This window comes from Dendrobates tinctorius, unplaced genomic scaffold (genome assembly GCF_039654945.1).
Source record: "Dendrobates tinctorius isolate UK_male_01 unplaced genomic scaffold, ASM3965494v1 ptg000038l, whole genome shotgun sequence".
NCBI lineage: Eukaryota > Metazoa > Chordata > Amphibia > Anura > Dendrobatidae > Dendrobates > Dendrobates tinctorius.
The window spans coordinates 28,145,798-28,163,341 of record NW_027361706.1 but is presented as its reverse complement, the minus strand read 5'-3'; the positions used below and the strand labels follow the sequence as shown (position 1 = coordinate 28,163,341).

Below are 17,544 nucleotides of genomic sequence, written 5' to 3'. Positions count from 1 at the left end.
AGAGAGGTTGGTAACTATGCAGACTGCAGAGCCCTGATCTTAACACACAACTAGAAGCAGTCGTGGAGCGTGCCTACGGTGGTCCTGGACGCCTCGTCACAACCGGAGAGCTAAATAAGCCTAAAGTAAGAAAAGAGGAAAACTTAACTCCCCAGAGCAGACCCCAAAGGAAGACAGCCCCCCACATGTATTGACGGTGAAGCAAGATGAAAACACAAAGGCAGAAAAATAGGCTGGGGCCAAACTAACTTGAAAGGACAGGAAAGGAAAGATACTGTCTGCAATCTGCCAAAAAACCCTACCAAAAATAATGTCCAACGCTTCTGATAACAAAATTAACCCTGAAATCACTAGACTTCTCCCACTATATCAGCACTCTGGAATATTCTGAGACAGAGCAAAAAGAGGCCAATCTAATAAAGGACAAAAAGGCAAATTGGCAAATACAGATAAATAAGAGTGGAAATTCAGCACAGCCCAGCCGGGCTGGCTGACCACACAAAAACTGAGTTGACCAACAAGAGCAAGTGTGAACATTAGCAAAAAACAAACTTAACTTGAGATGACTGGAGCAGAGCTGAAGTCCAAGACCTGAGAAACAGACTGAATCACCTGCAACAGGATAGGGAGTTGGCTGTCTTATATCCAGTCTGATACTCCAGAGATCCAATCACTATCCTCCTCGTCAGGTGGCAGACCATTACCAATTAAACTAACCTCACTACCTCCTGTCACTACCAGAGGGAGAACAGAAGGAGAACTCCCAGCTGGTGGAGCAGAAAATGAGCTCATAACAGCCGGCCTCCAATGCTACTATTGCTCGCTGGATCAGATCGGCAATTTTGGAAGCCTACCGGTACAAGCATCGAGTGCCCCCTCCTGAAATTAGAGCTCACTCTACCCGGGCTGTGGGTGCCTCCTGGGCGGTGCGCCACAGAGCTTCTGCGCTGCAGCTTTGCAAAGCTGCAACCTGGTCTTCAATCCACACGTTTGCCAAATTTTACAAGGTCCACACCTACGCTTCAGTGGACGCCAGCCTAGGCAGAAGGATCTTGCAGGCGGCGGTGGTGAGTTCTCAGACCTAATGGAAGTTTGCTTCTCCCTCCCAGGGACTGCTTTGGGACGTCCCATGGTTCCTGTGTCCCCCAATGAAGCGATAGAGAAAACAGGATTTTTGGTTGCTTACCATAAAATCTGTTTCTCTGAGCCTTCATTGGGGGACACAGCACCCTCCCATGTTCTGCAACACCTGTTCTTATGTTGTTTGTTGGTTACAGTTGAGTTGTCTGTTCTGTTTCACTCTATTTTGTTACTTCTCCTACTGCTTTCTCACTAACTGACGAAATTAGTGCCGGTCGGTGGGGTGTATACTGCGGAGGAGGAGCTAACCTTTTTCTGTGCATAGTGTCAGCCTCCTAGTGGCAGCAGCATATACCCATGGTTCCTGTGTGTCCCCCCCCCCCCCCAATGAAGGCTCCGAGAGACAGATTTTACGGTAAGCATCCAAAAATCCTGTTTTTTCTTCTGTTCTTCCTCAGATCAGCGGCACCCGAGGTCCTGTAGGAACAAGTAACCTACAAGAACATTTACTGCCATACGATCTATCTGTATTTAAGTCACTCTGTCAGGTACAGGTACGTAGTACTCCATGTAACAATGTTCATAGGGTGTTTCTTTTCTTTTTGAGACCTTGCAGTGCTCTTAAAGGTGCTTTACGACCTTTATAAAAGCTTAGGGAAGCGCCTGCTGTTACCCTAGTGTAAGGCTGGGGAAACTTTTTTTTCTGCCAAGGGCCATTTGGATATTTATAACATCATTCACAGCAATACAAAATTATCAACTTGAAAATGATTCTGGTATATTTGGTCAAGCCATTATTTTACTCGCCCTTAACCCCTTTCCAACATTGGTTGTAATAGTGTGCCAATGTCGGACCCCCTCCATTTGATGTGGGCTCCGGCAGTGAGCCCACATCTTTGCCAGCACATGTCAGCTGCTTTGAACAGCTGGCATGTGCCTGAAACCGCCGTAGGTGGAATCCCTATCCACCCTCGGCTATTAACCCTATAAATGCAGCTGTCAAACTCTGACAGCGGCATTTAACATGCACTTCCGGCAATCACTCCGGAAATCCTCCTATCGGTGACCCCCGTTTCCTAACAAACAGGCAATCCCCACATGTATTCAGGCTGTCTTGCAGCCGCAAATCATGCAGCCGCGGCGACACAATCTAAATCTCCGAGCACGCCCAAAATACTCGAACACCTGAGCATGCTCGGAAAACTCGAGTAACAAGCATACTCGCTAATCACTAGCAGTCAACTCTTTGCAATGTTAATGTAATTAATCAGCAATAAGAGGTTCCAAACACAGATGTATATTACACTGCAGGTCTCATCACAGTGGGAATTTCATCACTGCTCATGTAACATTTATAGAAAGCAAGCAGTGAGGTTTAAACATCACATAGGAGACCCGAGACTGCTGTTGCATCACATAGGAGACACTGAAACTGCTTTATATACATCACATAGGAGATACTGAAATTGCTTTGTATACATCACATAGGAGACACTGAGACTGCTGTTACATAATGTAAGACACTGAAACCACTGTTATATACATCACATTGAAGAAACTGCTTTATACATCACATAGGAGACCCTGAGACTGCTTTATATATATCACATAGGAGACACTGAAACTACTTTATATACATCACATAGGAGACACAAACTTCTGTATATGTCATGTAGGAGACACTGGGACTTGTGCATATACATCACGTAGGAGGCACTGGTGCATATTCATCGTGTGGGAGACACTGGCACTGGTGCATATACATCACATGGGAGACGCTGTCAATGGTGCATATACATCCCGTAGGAAATGCTGGTGCATATACATCACGTATGAGATGGCACTGGTGCTTATACATCACATAGAAGATGCTGGCACTGGTGCGTATGCATCACGTAGGAGACGCAGGTAATGGTGCGTATACATCATGTAGGAGACGCACGCACTGGTGCATATACAATATGTAGGAGAAGCTACTATTGTCTTCATCAGAGGGTCAGAAGTGTAGAGTACACTAATTCCACCCACATAGAACATCCTGACTCTGGCACTGGCTAGTATCAGGATGTAATCCTTCACTGCACGTGCCGCAGCGCTCAGTAGTACATGCTGCCTGTTTACAGTGTAGCGAGGACTTGAAGGGCCAGCGGCTGAAGCACCGCGGTCCCCGGCCATCTGCCCAGAATATCGCAGCTCCATGAATCATGTAGTGCCTGTTCCTGAGTGCTGCAGCTCATCAACCTTTAAGCTGCAAATCTAGCCAGCATGGGCGCTACAAACAGCTGATCGCTGTGGGCACTGGATGTCTGATCCCCCCCCTATTATAAGGATCAATATCAAAGTCCTGAAATAACACTTTAAAGGGGTTTTCCACTACTAAGACAACCCCCTCTCATCTTGAATGACCCCCCCCCCGTAAATATATCACTTCTCGCTCAATCGCCATTCCAGCAGTGTTTGCACTCACATTCCCCGGGCTCTTATATTACTGTCATGACACGGGAGGCCAACGTCCAACCAGGTAAAGTGTCAGGGAGTGGTTTTGGTTTGTTTTTTAAAAGTATATTTGTGTGTGTTTTTTACTTTTTTTACTTTTTAGTACTGCGTTAGTAATGGGGGTGTCGGGTGATAGACACCTCTCTATTACTAGCACCAGGACTTGATGTCAGCTGTGTTTTTCGACATTTCATAGCTGACATCATCCCCAAGCCCCGTTGCCCTCATTGCTACCGCACCATGGAAATCTGGCAACTCTTATGATGCTCCGCTTCTGGGGTGTCAGCGGGCTGGTATTTTTAGGCTGGGAAGGGCCCAATAATCTTGGACCTTCCCAGCCTGATTGTTTAAGCTCGCAGCTGTATGCTTTGCCTTTGCTGGTTTCCTAAAATAGGGGGTAACCCACATCATTTTTTTTCATTTATTTATTAGGTTAAACAAGCCTAAACAGCCGTAGAATAAACTGCACATGAAAGGCACTAAAGGGTGCAAATTTATACTACGTAGGGGGGTTGTGAAATTATTTATCTGCAGGATATCTATCCTCTATATAATAGGTAGATAATGGAATAGATATACCTATTATAAATCTAATATCTTTCTATTAGCGATCTATATCTTTTATATAAGATTGATTTATTAATTGACAACTAAGTTTGAAAATAGTGTTATAATTTGTCAAATATGTTAAAACAGCATGCATACGGATGCTAGACGAGGAAAAAAAATCGCACTTTCACATACTGTAGCACTTACATGACATACAAAATGACATACACATGAAACTTGTCCTACTTTTCGGGATGAATATTGGATTTTTTTTTATATGTGGATGTAAGTGAACCCTTAGGATCCGTAAGAGCTCAATCGTGGGATCTCTCCCCCGAGCACCCCCCCCCCCCCCCCCCCCCGTGATCAGCACTTAGCCTGTGTACTACCCAGCACAATCAGTGTGTTAGTCTGCAGTGCCAGTCGCTGGCTGAGCCATGTAGACGGTGCTGTGACAGCTGCTACAGCGCAGGGGTATGAAGACAACTGCTTGTTGGGCTTACCTGCTGGATTCTGGGCTTTCTGTATATAAAGATACTTTCAGGTTGGGCTCTGTTCACATGTTGCAGTTGTCATCCATTTGTAATGGATACAGTGTATAATAAAATAATTAGAAGTGGAAACCAAAATTGGCATTCTCTAAAGGCTTAGGGTGTGTGCACACGCTGCGGATCCGCAGCGTTTTTGGTCCTGCGGATCCGCAGCAGTGTACCATTAAAATCAATGAAAAATGAAAACCACAGTGCGGATTTTTCCACGCGGATTTGCTGCAGTTTCAAAACCGCAGCAGGTCAATTCTTTGTGTGGATTCCGCTGCGGTTTGGCACCTGTTCCATGGCAGGTGTCAAATCGCAGGGGAAAATCGCAGGCTAAACCGCAGAAAAACTGCAGATAAACCGCAGGTCTTTTGACCTGTGGTTTTTGACAAATCCGCGCAGAAAAACTGATGACCATCCGCTGTTATCAGTTTCCAATAGACTTTAATCTAATATATAAAGCTCAATGTGTGTGTGTGTGTGTATGTATGTCCGGGATTAGCATCAGCACCGTCGCAGCTACAGCCACAAAATTTTGCACAGTCACACGTCTGGACCCAGAGAGCGTCATAGGCTATGTTGTGAGGTGAAATTTTAACCCCGCGCATTCCAATTCACCAAACAATTTTTCCTATTATTCTTATCATTTCTATGGTGTTATCGTCCTTCTGTAAAACTGGAAATAACACAATTTATTACCGTGCCAACACAGACCACCCTCTGACACAGACTGCAGGGGGAGCCCAGTATCACACAGGATAGGATTAGATACACGGCTCAGCAGACAGTATCACACAGGATAGGATTAGATACACGGCTCAGCAGACAGTATCACACAGGATAGGATTAGATACACGGCTCAGCAGACAGTATCACACAGGATAGGATTAGATACACAGCTCAGCAGAAAGTACCACACAGGAGAGTATTAGGTACACAGCTCAGCAGACATTATCACAAAGGATAGGGTTAGATAGACGGCTCAGAAGCAGGATGTGCCAAATGAGAGGACATTTTCATTCCAAGAATTCCACTCATTCCATCTGATTTGTTTTTTGATTTTAAACGCCTCCAGATTCCAGTTCAACTGCTATTTGCAATGTCCATTAACAAGGCTCGGGACAGTCCTTGAAAGTAGTAGGGATCGATTTGCAATCTCCATGCTTTTCTCATGGTCAACTTTACGTGGTCTGTTCAAGAGTTGGATCTGCCAAAAATCTGTTCATCTTTGCACCGAAAGGAAAAACCAAAAATGTTGTTTATCAAACGGCTCTTGAATGAGTTGAAAATAAAATACTATCAATACTTGCTTGGGTAATCGTTTAGTTAATTTGTGCAAATCTGTAGTGTTGAATATATGATGTGAAATATAATCATTATAATTTGTTAAAACTAACCACAGTTGGTTACTATGCCCAGGCAACGCCGGGCTCTTCATCTAGTTTTAAGTATAAAAATTGATCTAGTTACTATCTTTCTTTTTTTTTTTTTTTTACCTGATAAGAAATGTATTCAAATATGTATTTTGTTCTGGTTAAAATAGTATAGCAAATAGAAAACATTTTAGGACTCTTCATTCCCATTTAAAGGGAACTGGTCATGTCATTTTTGGCAACTAAACTGTACCCAGTGTGTTGTTAGTGAATGCAATGTGCATCATTAATGTTTTTTTTTAATCCAAACAGTGCAATAATCGTCTTCAAAAATCACTTTATATAGTTATTTAGTACTTTTTCATTCAGTCAAAGGGGTGGGCTCCATTTTCTTTCAGTCATAGGTTATTCATATTGTCGACACCCATGCGTACTAATTGATGTTCCGGAGTGTGCAGACACCCCAGGAATCTGCTCTAAAATCCCGAGCTTGTGCACTGTTGAGCGGTCTCCCGAACTTGCGCAGTGTTGCCCCACTTTTCAGTTTTTGAATTTCCACAAAAATTTAAAATAACCAATAAATTTCGTTCAACTTCACAATTGTGTCCCACTTGTTACTGATTCTTCACCAAAAATTTACATTTGGTATCTTTATGCTTCAAGCATGATATGTGGGAAAAGGTTGAAAAGTTCCAGGGAGCTGAATACTTTCGCAAGGCACTGTACTACATAACTGTACAAAGTGATTTTTGGAGATGATTACGGCGCCGTTTGGATCGGGGGAAAAAAAAGCGTGTTAGTGATTCACTTTGCATCACTAACACACTGGGAACAATTCAGTTGCTAAAATGACGTGACCGGTTGCCTTTAAATGGGGCCCGTGTTTTCTGATCCCAAAATTGACCCAAAAAATAACCCCTGGACTTGTGTGAACATCTCCTAAGAGAGGCAGCAGACGCTCTGTGCTACGCATAAACTTTATCTAACCTTCCTGGTAATATTTCCCTTTTCCTAGAAACAGTCAGATTTTGTTTTCCCTTGTCTTCAGACAGCACTGATCGCCCCCCGCCCGGTTAATAACGCTCCAGCTCGTCTATCACGTGAAGCAGCTGACAGTCACCAGAATCCCCTGAAGCTGCGTTCTGTTTTATGTAGTCAGCATAGATAATGATTCCCCCCTCCAGGAAGTGCCCGGCCCCCTCTCGTCCTCTCAGTAAAGGGCCTGTCACACTAAGAGATATCGCTAGCAATATCGCTATAACTGGTGACGTTATAGCAATATTGCTAGCGACATCGCTGTGTGTGATACTTACCTACGACCCGCTCCCCCACTGGTTATCGCTGATCGCGCGAGAACGTTCAGGACTGTTTCTCGTCGTCTGCTTCCTGCGGCTCTTCCTGTGGAGAGACGAGCGTGGAGCCGGGCGGGAGGACGCAGGATCGCCTAGTGTGACAGGTAAGTAGCGACCCCCGTCCCCAGAGATGTCGCTGGTGAGATCTGCCTGTGTGGCAGCTCACTAGCGACCACTTAGCGATGTACCGGCGATCCTGACCGCGTCATATCGCTGGTCGGGATCGCTGGTACATCGCTAAGTGTGACAGTACCTTAAGCGCAGTGTTATCACTTATCACGCTGATTATGTTTTTCAGATCTGCCATTCTGATGCCAAACTTATCAAGGGATTCACCTCTTGCAAGAAGACCCTGACAACCATGACGGTTCAGTTTTCAACATCTTCATTAAAGGTGCTAAATTCAGTAAATGCTGATTTTTCCATCAATAGATTTTGTTGTTGTTGCTTTATCTGTTGTTACACAGTACAAGGTTGTTAGTTAGTCATATATTTGAGGGGCACAAATTCTGTACGGAGCCCTGAGAACGGCTGCAAAGTAATTCCCATCCACCGGATTTCTCCCGCACTTAAAGGCCTTATGCACAAAGCTTAACGAGCAAAGCAAGGTGGAAATTCATCAAGACCGATATTTCCTAGGTCAGTCCTGTTCAGAAGCCCACTGGACTCGCATGCTCCAAATCTATAGTGGGCACAATACTTTAAAGGGATTGTCTGGCCTTTGGGTACAAGTCTGCAGTCACAGTGTGCATGCTATGGGGATGGGTCCTGGGTCGACTAGACGTGTCCGGCCTCAATCACGCTTACGTCTAGTTGGCAGGTGACCGCATTATTTGTGGTTACATGCCCACAGCGCGCAGTGTGCACTGGGTATTCACAAGTCTGCAATCACAACGTGTCTGCAGACTTGTACACCAAGGGAAGCCAACCCCTTTAATGAATTTAACATATTTTAACTTATGTTTTTGAGCTATAGTAGATTTCTGCTATAATTTAAGCCAATTATTTAGTACACCTTGATGGTCATTCTCCTTTTGTTAAGCCCACCACCTATTAGATCGTTCAGTCTACAGGTATATAAGGAGAATGGTGGCCCTTACAAAGAGAGAGTTTTTTGTTTTTTTTTAAGGATTTCACAGCTCATAATATAATGGGTGATACCCATTGCAATATAACAAGAAGGCTGCAATGGATCAGTGGGTGATCGCAGTCTGCGTGGCATCAGCTGTGGTGAAACCATCTAGGCATGCTCTGACAGACACTTAATACCCGTACAGAGCCCTAGTATTTGCTTCTTGTATCTTCATATATATCAGGCAAAGACAATATTAAATATTCTTTATGCAACAGGAACATTTTTAAAATGTATTGTGTGATGGCATCTAAAGCACCCAGGTTTTGGCTCATTTCAGGACATCTTGGTACCAGAAGCTCTTGAGTTTGATAACTGGGTGGCAGAAGGCACGTCTTCAGATTGTCCGATCACCGCTGTGGTTCCAAAGTGGAGTGCCCTGACCACGGTGGATATGAGTCACAACCAGATCCCTTCTATAGATGATTCAGTGGTAAGCATTCCCAGGCATGCAATGAGCTTTTAATTATCTATATATTTAGTTTTATGGGTTTAATTGTTTGCTTTCTTTGCAGAAACTGACTCCACAAGTTGAATTTCTGGCTTTGAGTCATAACCACATATGCTCAATAGAGAATTTACAGGTAAGTGTTCTCATACCATATGCACATATCCAGAAAGCCACCAATCAAAATGGATTTCCATAGTCAAGATTAAAAATCTGCGCCTCTAAACCCCATTGACGTCCTCCTCATAGGCCAACAATTTACTCAATCCATTGAGCCATGGGAGTTATGCAAGTTTACACAAAATGATCCACCTGCCATGGGATAGGGGATGTCTTGTTAATTACTGAAGGTCTGACCGCTGGGACCAACAGGATCAAGGCTTTAAAACCCTGAGAATGAGGCTCTGTAGCCTCCTCCTAAATAGAGCGGAGGTGTGCATGCTCTCTCCTTGTCTGCTGAGCTCAGTGCAATTCTGCTTCGTTCAGGATGGGGCTGTCAAGCCCCTTTCTCATTATTCTAAACCCTGGTCTCGGAATCACTGGGGGTCTAACCTCCAGCGAGATTAGTACGTTTATCCCGTACCTTATGAATAGGGGATAATTGTTCTTTTTTTGGGGTGGAGGATAATCCTTTAACATGCAGATTACAGAAGGCGACTTTTCTAACAATAAATGATTGTCTAATATCTTCTCTCTTTATTTAGTACTTGTACAACTTGGTTCACTTGGATCTTTCCTATAACCAACTCTCCCTACTGGAAGGAGTTCACTCAAAGATCGGCAACATTAAAACACTTAACTTATCTGGAAACCTTCTTGAGAGCCTCAAAGGACTAAATAAGTTGTATTCTCTCGTCAATTTAGATCTTGGCAACAACAAAGTCTCACAGGTACGCAAACACATCGCAATCCACTTTGTAGCAAAGGATGCAATAAATGTCAATAACATAATTGTCATAATGACACTAGAAACCCCATATATTTAATCATGTGCATAAACCAGCATTCCTACTTTGTCAGTGCTCACGACGGAGGAGTGGAGTGATAATCCCAGTGCATTGTGCACATATTAAAAGTTGTGGTTAACACAATTACCTTGCAGCGCTGGTATCCTTGGTTCAGATTCCCTCAAGGGTAACGTGCAAGGGGTTTATATGTTCTCAAAAACTAAAGAAATCCAGCTCGACAAACTTGTGAACAAACTTATTTCTTTATTCATTAAAAGTGCTCAGCAGAGGGTAAAACACCATCAGCGTTGACACTTACATGATATGTGACATCAACGCGTTTCAGGTGGCTAGGCACCCTAAATCATGAATCCACCTGACATTTCATACAGCTAAATGGATCTCTTAATTTCAGAGCCAGAAAACCCTTTTTTTCATTATGTCGTTGATTTTTTTTTTTTTTTTTTTTTTTTCAGATTGATGAAATAAAAAATTTAGGAAGCCTTCCGTGCTTGGAGACTGTCAATCTGACCGACAACCCTGTTACCATCGTCCCTGATTACCGGACCAAAGTTCTTGCGCAGTTTGGTGATCGCGCCGCTGAGGTAAGTCCCTACTTGGATGTGTTTAAGTGGATTGTCACATTGTGACTATTCTGCATTTTATTTGTAGTTTTCTTTTTCATTTTTCAACCTTCACCATGCAGGATGAATAAAATGTTCATTTTATAGCACGGGTCATTATTATTGTTTCATTGCCTACTGTCTGCAATATAGTACCGCAGACAGGCGCCATCGATGTGAGCCTGCAATGGCGCTATGTGAGCGCACCTGCACTGTCCATTCGGAGGTGCAGAGGCGCCGCTTCATGGCTGTCAATCAAGATCAGTATGCAGTCGATGGGGCATAACTGTGCACCAAGCTCTTGTCCACGCCAAAGGTGCACCGAAGCCCCTCTTTTGCAAACAAAAAAAGTTGTTTTTTTTTCTGGCAATGAAGCCTCTACAGTCTATACTACAGATATTTTTTTTTTTTTTTTTTTGCAGCAAATTCCTACCCGCATAAAAATTTTAGAGTGACAGACTCCTTTTAATCCCTTTGTATATTGCACGCTGGTGCTTCTGCTTTGACGTTATGCCTGTCATTTTATCATAGGGCTTAGTAGGAAATAGCATGGGACTTTTTTTTTCCCCCTTGCAAAAATGTTGCAATTCTATTGCTGGAAATAAGTGTCCTAATATTCACATTTCTCCGCCGATGGGTCATAGACAGACTTTTTCTTTCAAGACTTTCCAAAAAGCCCCTCTGGAAGATTTAGAGCTTGTGCACACGACCGATTTTTCATTATGAGTGCTATACATGGTTTTCAGGGACCAGCGGATTAAGGGTATGTGCACACGGTGCAGATTCTGCTGCAGATCCTCAAGCAGTGTACAGTACAATGATAATCAATGGATTTTAAAAACCGCAGTGCAAATGTTGCGGATTTTTACACACGGATTTGCTGTGGTTTAAAATCTGCAGCATGTCAATTCTTTCTGCGGATTCTGCAGCGGTTTGACACCTGCACCTCAGGCAAATCCGCAGGTAAAACGCAGGTCATTTTACCTGCAGATTTACCTGCAAATCCGCACAGAAAAATCCGCACCGTGTACACACTCACTCTTAAAGGATTATTCCTAGTGTCCTCCAAGTATTTTAGCGTGCTCGGAGATTTAGTTTTCGTCGTCTGATCTGCATAATTTGCGACTGCTAGACAGCTTGAATACATGTGTGGAATGCCTGTTTGTTAGGAAGTTCACATATGTATTCAGCCTGTCTACAAGTCGCAAATCATGCAGATGAGATGACGAAATCTAAATCTCCGAGCACACCAAAATACTCGGAGGACACCCGAGCATGCCCCTGGAAAACACGAGCAACGAGTATACTAGCTCATCACTAATTATTCCCATTTAAGCAGTTTATCACCTATCCTCCCAATAGGCAACCATTTGCTATCCCACCACTGGGAACCACCACGACCACGAGGATTGGGTAATGAAGTAGAGTGATGGTCGTACATGACTGGCACTGCTGCACTTACTTTCCACTGGGCTGTCAGAAGTCGCCAATCGCTGGCTGTACTCCACCATCTTCAGCGATCTGTCACGTGCAGTATTATTATTCAGTTTTTTGCTGACTTTTTTTTTTTTTTCTTTTTGTAGGTTTGTTTAGATAACACCAGTACAACGGAAAAAGAGCTGGATACTGTGGAAGTGTTAAAAGCAATCCAGAAAGCAAAGGAAGCAAAAAATAAATTGAATAATGCTGATAAAAAGGTATAAATGGGGATTTTAGATCTTCTGAAATGTTTCCCTTAGTATTAAAGTGTATTCATCTTTTTTTCTATATATACATATTGCACATCAGTACACTGGCAGCAATATGCGCCTTACTTTTTACATTTCTTGTTACACAAGTGAAGGTTTTCCTTGTATATTTTAATAAAATGTTACAAAATCGAGAGGGAGAGTCCTGGAAAGATATCCCTGGCAGCGGAAGGAAAAAACAAATTTTAATAGAGATCAATGATGTATTATTTTTATATGATGTAGATGAGTCTAATGACAGTGATTGACTGAGAAGAATGAGAAACGTGTACTTGATCAATTTTATTCTGCGGTAAAATTGCAGCTACATTATGATGGGTATGTCTGGGCCCGGCTGAGTCGGGGTGTCAGGGCCTGTGGCACGGGAGGATTTGGTTGAAGAGGACCTGTCACCTTTTCTGACATGTCTGGATTCACACATCTGCGTATGCTCTGTCTGGCCACGGGCATCCTACACAAATTTGACAGCTATGAGGCTGTTGGGTTTGGATTTGGAACATGAGCATGCTCAGATAACTCCTTATCCCAGCACGATCATCGCTCATCACTAGTGAACACTGATGAATTGGCCCCCAAAAAATCCCAAGATAATTTTTTGGGGAAATGCAAGTGTATCTACAGTCACGTCAGTTGAACCAAGTCCTTCTTAAAGGGGTATTCCCATATCCATCTTTCATGGCGTGCTGTGTTTCTGTAACTCATATAGAAGTGAATGGGAGTTTCAGAACCAGGGTGGTTTCCGTAGTCCCGACCCCTCTGGCCATCACATATAGACTGGTTTAGGAATACACCTTTACTGGGTTAGATTTCTGTTTTCAAGTTCGATATGTCAGTCTCGCCCTGAAGTCACCAAATCTGATTCGCCCCACAGAAATCCCTCATTGGTCCCGACGTGGACAGCCCTATGTAGAGTCTTAAGCCTTTTTAGCCTCCTATATATTGTAGGTTTCGACTCACTCAGGTGCAGCGGGAGACAATTATGAGGCAGGTTTTCCCAAAGTCCATGAGGTTTATTTGCTTCATAAACCATCACTCAGCATATCACCAACATAGCCTCTAGCTTAGTCCAAAAGATCATAAACATCCGTGGCTTCAGTCTCGGACCGAGAGTCTCAGCACGTGCTGGGAGGTGTAGTCCTCCCCATATACAACTAATACATAGGCCAGGGCAATGTCCCGAGCAGCGCTCTATCTGCAGCCGCAGACACAGGAAGGCTTCTCCTTCCTTAGCACACAGGCCACTCTCTGTAGTGTCCCACCTGGACACAGGGAAGTCTGTCCACACTCTGACAGACTCTCTCTCACATGTGCTAAACACCTCAATTACATAGCCCTGTAACCACACCCACAGGTGATCACATGGCTATGACCTCACTAAAGGTTCTATTGCACACAGACACACACAGGCTTCCCTGACACACTGTAACAGAAATATCAGCAGTACCTCTGCTGATCAATACTCGAGCCTGCATCCCAAGGCCACCCACCTTGATACACATAATGGTCATTTAGGACCCTGCTCCTGTTACCACACTGAATGTGCCTGTACACCCATCCTGGGACACCCACACAGCGCCCCCTAGCTGACACAGTGGTCACTACACCACAATATCTATATGTGAATGTGGCTACCAGAAGCAATCATGACCTGAGATTGTCAAGTGCGAATCCTGTTAGTGCGTCTGAATTCTTATGTTTCCGATCTCTCCTGTCGTTTTCCTCTTGTAATATGTTGTGTACATTGACAGTATTAGAGAAATAAAAAAAAAATCTAAAGTAACGTATGCGAGTTTCCGTTTGGAAAGTTTCATTCTTTTGTGGAATAATTATTAATATTGAGTGCAAAAATGTATTCTGTGTGGACCCTATCCTGTTTCATGCCGGCAAACGCCAATGAAAAATAGTTATCAGGGACCATTTTTATGAAATGCCTTTCATCAGTCATCAGCTGGATAAATAAGAAAATAGTTCTCATGGCGCTATGTATGGCACTGATGAGAGGATTGTTACTGTTTTGCAATTTTTTTTTTCCCCTTCTGGTAGCCCCTGCCTCTAATAGTATTACTGCTATTTTATGCTATAAAGGTAAACCCTGAAAAAAAATCAAAATGCCAAAAAACAGAAGAAAAATAAAAATTCTATATAAGTTTGGCATCACTGTAATGGTACTAACCAGGTGAATCATGTTATCGGGTAATTTATACCCACACCCTAAAAATCTATGGAGGAGTTGTGTGTTTTCACCTTTTCACTTGGACATAGTGGTGTCATTCAGTGGTATGACCCAGTAAAAAACAAACCCTTTTACGCAGGGCTGTGGAGTCGGTAAGCCAAACCTGCGACTCCGACTCCTCAATTTCCCTTACACCGACTCCGACTCCACGACTCCGACTCCGACTCCCACACATATTGCTTATATTTAAGTGAAAAATTTATTGTAGTACAATGTGAACATCAGACATTTAATCATTTTTATGATCCAATAATCAAGATATTTAGATAGAACAGAATATATATTGGTGTACTACCCGGTTTTCATTCTTTTTGGTACAGATACGATATGGATAGACAGATATGGATAAATGGATAGATAGAGCAGATTTCTAATCTGTTTTTGCTATTGAAAACATTATCTATGAGCTCAAAAACCTTTCAGGTGATGCAGTTTTTTAAAAAGATGATCAACTTTTGCAGCTGAAAAACGTATCCTCAAAAAACACAGGAAAAACGCTGTGTGTGAATGTAGCCTTAGATCAGGAATAGAACAGCCATTTATAGGACATTTCATAACTTTCCCAAACTCCTATGAAAAAAATATTCAGCACATCCTGCATTGAACTACTGTGCCCAATTTATTATATATTTTAGGAGTCGGTCCATTTTATACCGACTCCAACTCCGACTCCACCAAAATGAGCTCCGACTCCACGACTCCGACTCCGACTCCACAGCCCTGCTTTTACGGTTATGGTAAAGATTACTCTCAAGATTGAATGTTCATGGGATTGCTGATGACTTTTTAATCGTTGGGGATCGACCACCGTAGACTCCAGTGATCCCAAGAATCCGGATTTAAAGAAAAGAAGAGCCCCAGCTGAATGGAGTGTAGGTCGATCATGCGCAACGCTGCTCCATTCGTTAATAATGGCATCGCCGGAGATTACCGAGCACTGTGCTCTGCCGATCTTCCCTACTCCCATGGGAATGAATGATCGACCTCTGCTCCGTTCATCCCTGCCTCTTCTCTGAGTATAGGCGTTATCCAGGATATTATGAACTCTATTAGACGGCCTGCTACTAGAGTTGAGTGAGTTTGTTTGGTTCTGAATACAATCGGCGACGGATATTGTTTTTGAAATATTCGTCGAACACAGCCGAACGTCATTGGAGTCAGTGGGAGTAGAAATTATGGAATATGTTCGGACCCGATCACACATTCGGCACAAATATGGCAAATTCAAATTCGACGACCGAAACTGAATAAGTTCGCTCAACTCTACCTGCTACTAGTCAAAGTAAAATGACCACAATAGTCACCTATTTTACTTGCTGTTGTAACTCGGTGCTTGACTGCAGTGCTGAGTCCTGGGTTCAAATCCCACCAAGGACAACGTCTGCAAGGAGTTTGTATGTTCTCCCCGTGTTTGCGTGGGTTTCCTCCGGGTTCTCCAGTTTCCTCCCACGCTCCAAAGACACACTGATAGGGAATCTAGATTGTGAGCCCCAATGGGGACAGTGATGATGTCAGTAAAGCGCAGTGGAATTAATGGTGCTATATAAATGAGTAAATAATATATGTATAAATGACAGAAAATGACCTTTAAGTTCACGTGCTTACTTGTTCTCTGTTCATTTCTTGCACTACGACAATGTTTCTATATTGGTAACAAATAAAAAATACAGAATTCAAAAAAATCTGACTTGTTCATGCCTTGATTTTACCAGGGGTGTGACCTCCTGTTGCCTCAATGGCTTTCTATGAAATCAGTCAGTGTGTGATAATGGAATTTTAATTGTGAATCCACAGCAAACAAGAAGTGATCTGAGTTCTTAAAATCCATGTACTGTGCTGCCGATCATGACAGTGCTATAAAATCCATATATGCTGATTGTGGAGTATTCTACATTGCATGGTGACCAGCCCACCGTTCATTTTACATTTTTATTTCTAAAAGGGGACCTGTCACCAGCTCAAAAAGTGGCCTAGTTTTGCTTTAATTGTATTCCTTATTGCTTCTTCTCTGATAATTCCATATTTATTTTTGTTTTTGATTTTTTAATCCGACCTATGGTTCCAGAGGAATGGGCTGCCTTATTTAGTGCTAAATGTTGTCTTTATCAAGGGGATGTGGCTCGTGTGGGGTTCCCTGTAGGCATGACTCGTGGGGTTCCCATTGAGGCGTGGCTCATGTGAGGTTCCCTGGATGCGTGACTTATGCTTGGTTCCCTGGAGGCGTGACTTATGCTTGGTTCCCTGGAGGCGTGACTTATGCTTGGTTCCCTGGAGGCGTGGCTCATGTGGGGTTCCCTGGAGGCGTGGCTCATGTGGGGTTCCCTGGGGGCGTGATTTATGTGGGGTTCCCTGGGGGCATGACTCATGCTTGGTTCCCTGGATGCGTGACTAATGCTTGGTTCCATGGAGGCGTGGCTTGGGTGGGGTTCCCTGGAGGCGTGGCTCGTGTGGGGTTCCCTGGGGGTGTGATTCATGTGGGGTTCCCTGGAGGTGTGGCTCATTCGGGGTTCCCTGGAGGTGAGGCTCTTGTGGAGTTCCCTGGGGGCATGATTCATGTGGCTTTCCTGGGGGGCGTGTCTCATTTGGGTTCCCTGGGGGCATGTCTTTAGACTGCTGTACATAATTACCCTGTATAACACATCCCTTAGTAAAGACAACAAAAATTAACACTAAATATAAAGGTGGACCAGCAGGAATAAAATATGGGCAAAAACTGGCAATTTTTTGATCTGGTGACCGACTCTCTTTAACTGGCATTTAGGGACAGTGTTCTTCTGATGAAGTTTCTTAAAGGGTCTTCTTGCTATCCGGTATCTATACACCAGACACATTTTCTCTGTAAGAAGAGAAGATCCAGCCGCTGCCTCTGGGCTATCGGTCATGCCTGTTAACAGGTTCTACAAGCTGAATGCATTTGTTATTTCACTGATGTGCAGCCCAGCTAATGACAGCCGTAGTCCTTCCTGTGATTGTTGTCTTGCTAAGTGTTGCTTGTTCTCCTGCTTATTTCATGCTCTCTTATATCAC

At 43.4% G+C, this 17,544-nt stretch overlaps 1 protein-coding gene across 7 annotated transcripts in view; it reads left to right on the top strand.

The window, feature by feature from the left end:
- NISCH (nischarin) overlaps window positions 1-17,544 on the top strand; it is a 110,275-nt gene that overhangs the window by 15,971 nt on the left and 76,760 nt on the right. For all 7 annotated transcript variants that reach the window (XR_012231899.1, XM_073574323.1, XM_073574322.1 and 4 more), the window contains exons 6-12: window positions 1,539-1,634; window positions 7,685-7,780; window positions 8,799-8,951; window positions 9,034-9,102; window positions 9,671-9,856; window positions 10,390-10,518; window positions 12,120-12,233. Coding sequence is in view for 6 of the 7 variants with exons in the window: in XM_073574323.1 (XP_073430424.1) it covers window positions 1,539-1,634; window positions 7,685-7,780; window positions 8,799-8,951; window positions 9,034-9,102; window positions 9,671-9,856; window positions 10,390-10,518; window positions 12,120-12,233 (843 nt within the window). In the remaining variant the exon portion in view is untranslated. The remainder of the gene's footprint in view (window positions 1-1,538; window positions 1,635-7,684; window positions 7,781-8,798; window positions 8,952-9,033; window positions 9,103-9,670; window positions 9,857-10,389; window positions 10,519-12,119; window positions 12,234-17,544) is intronic.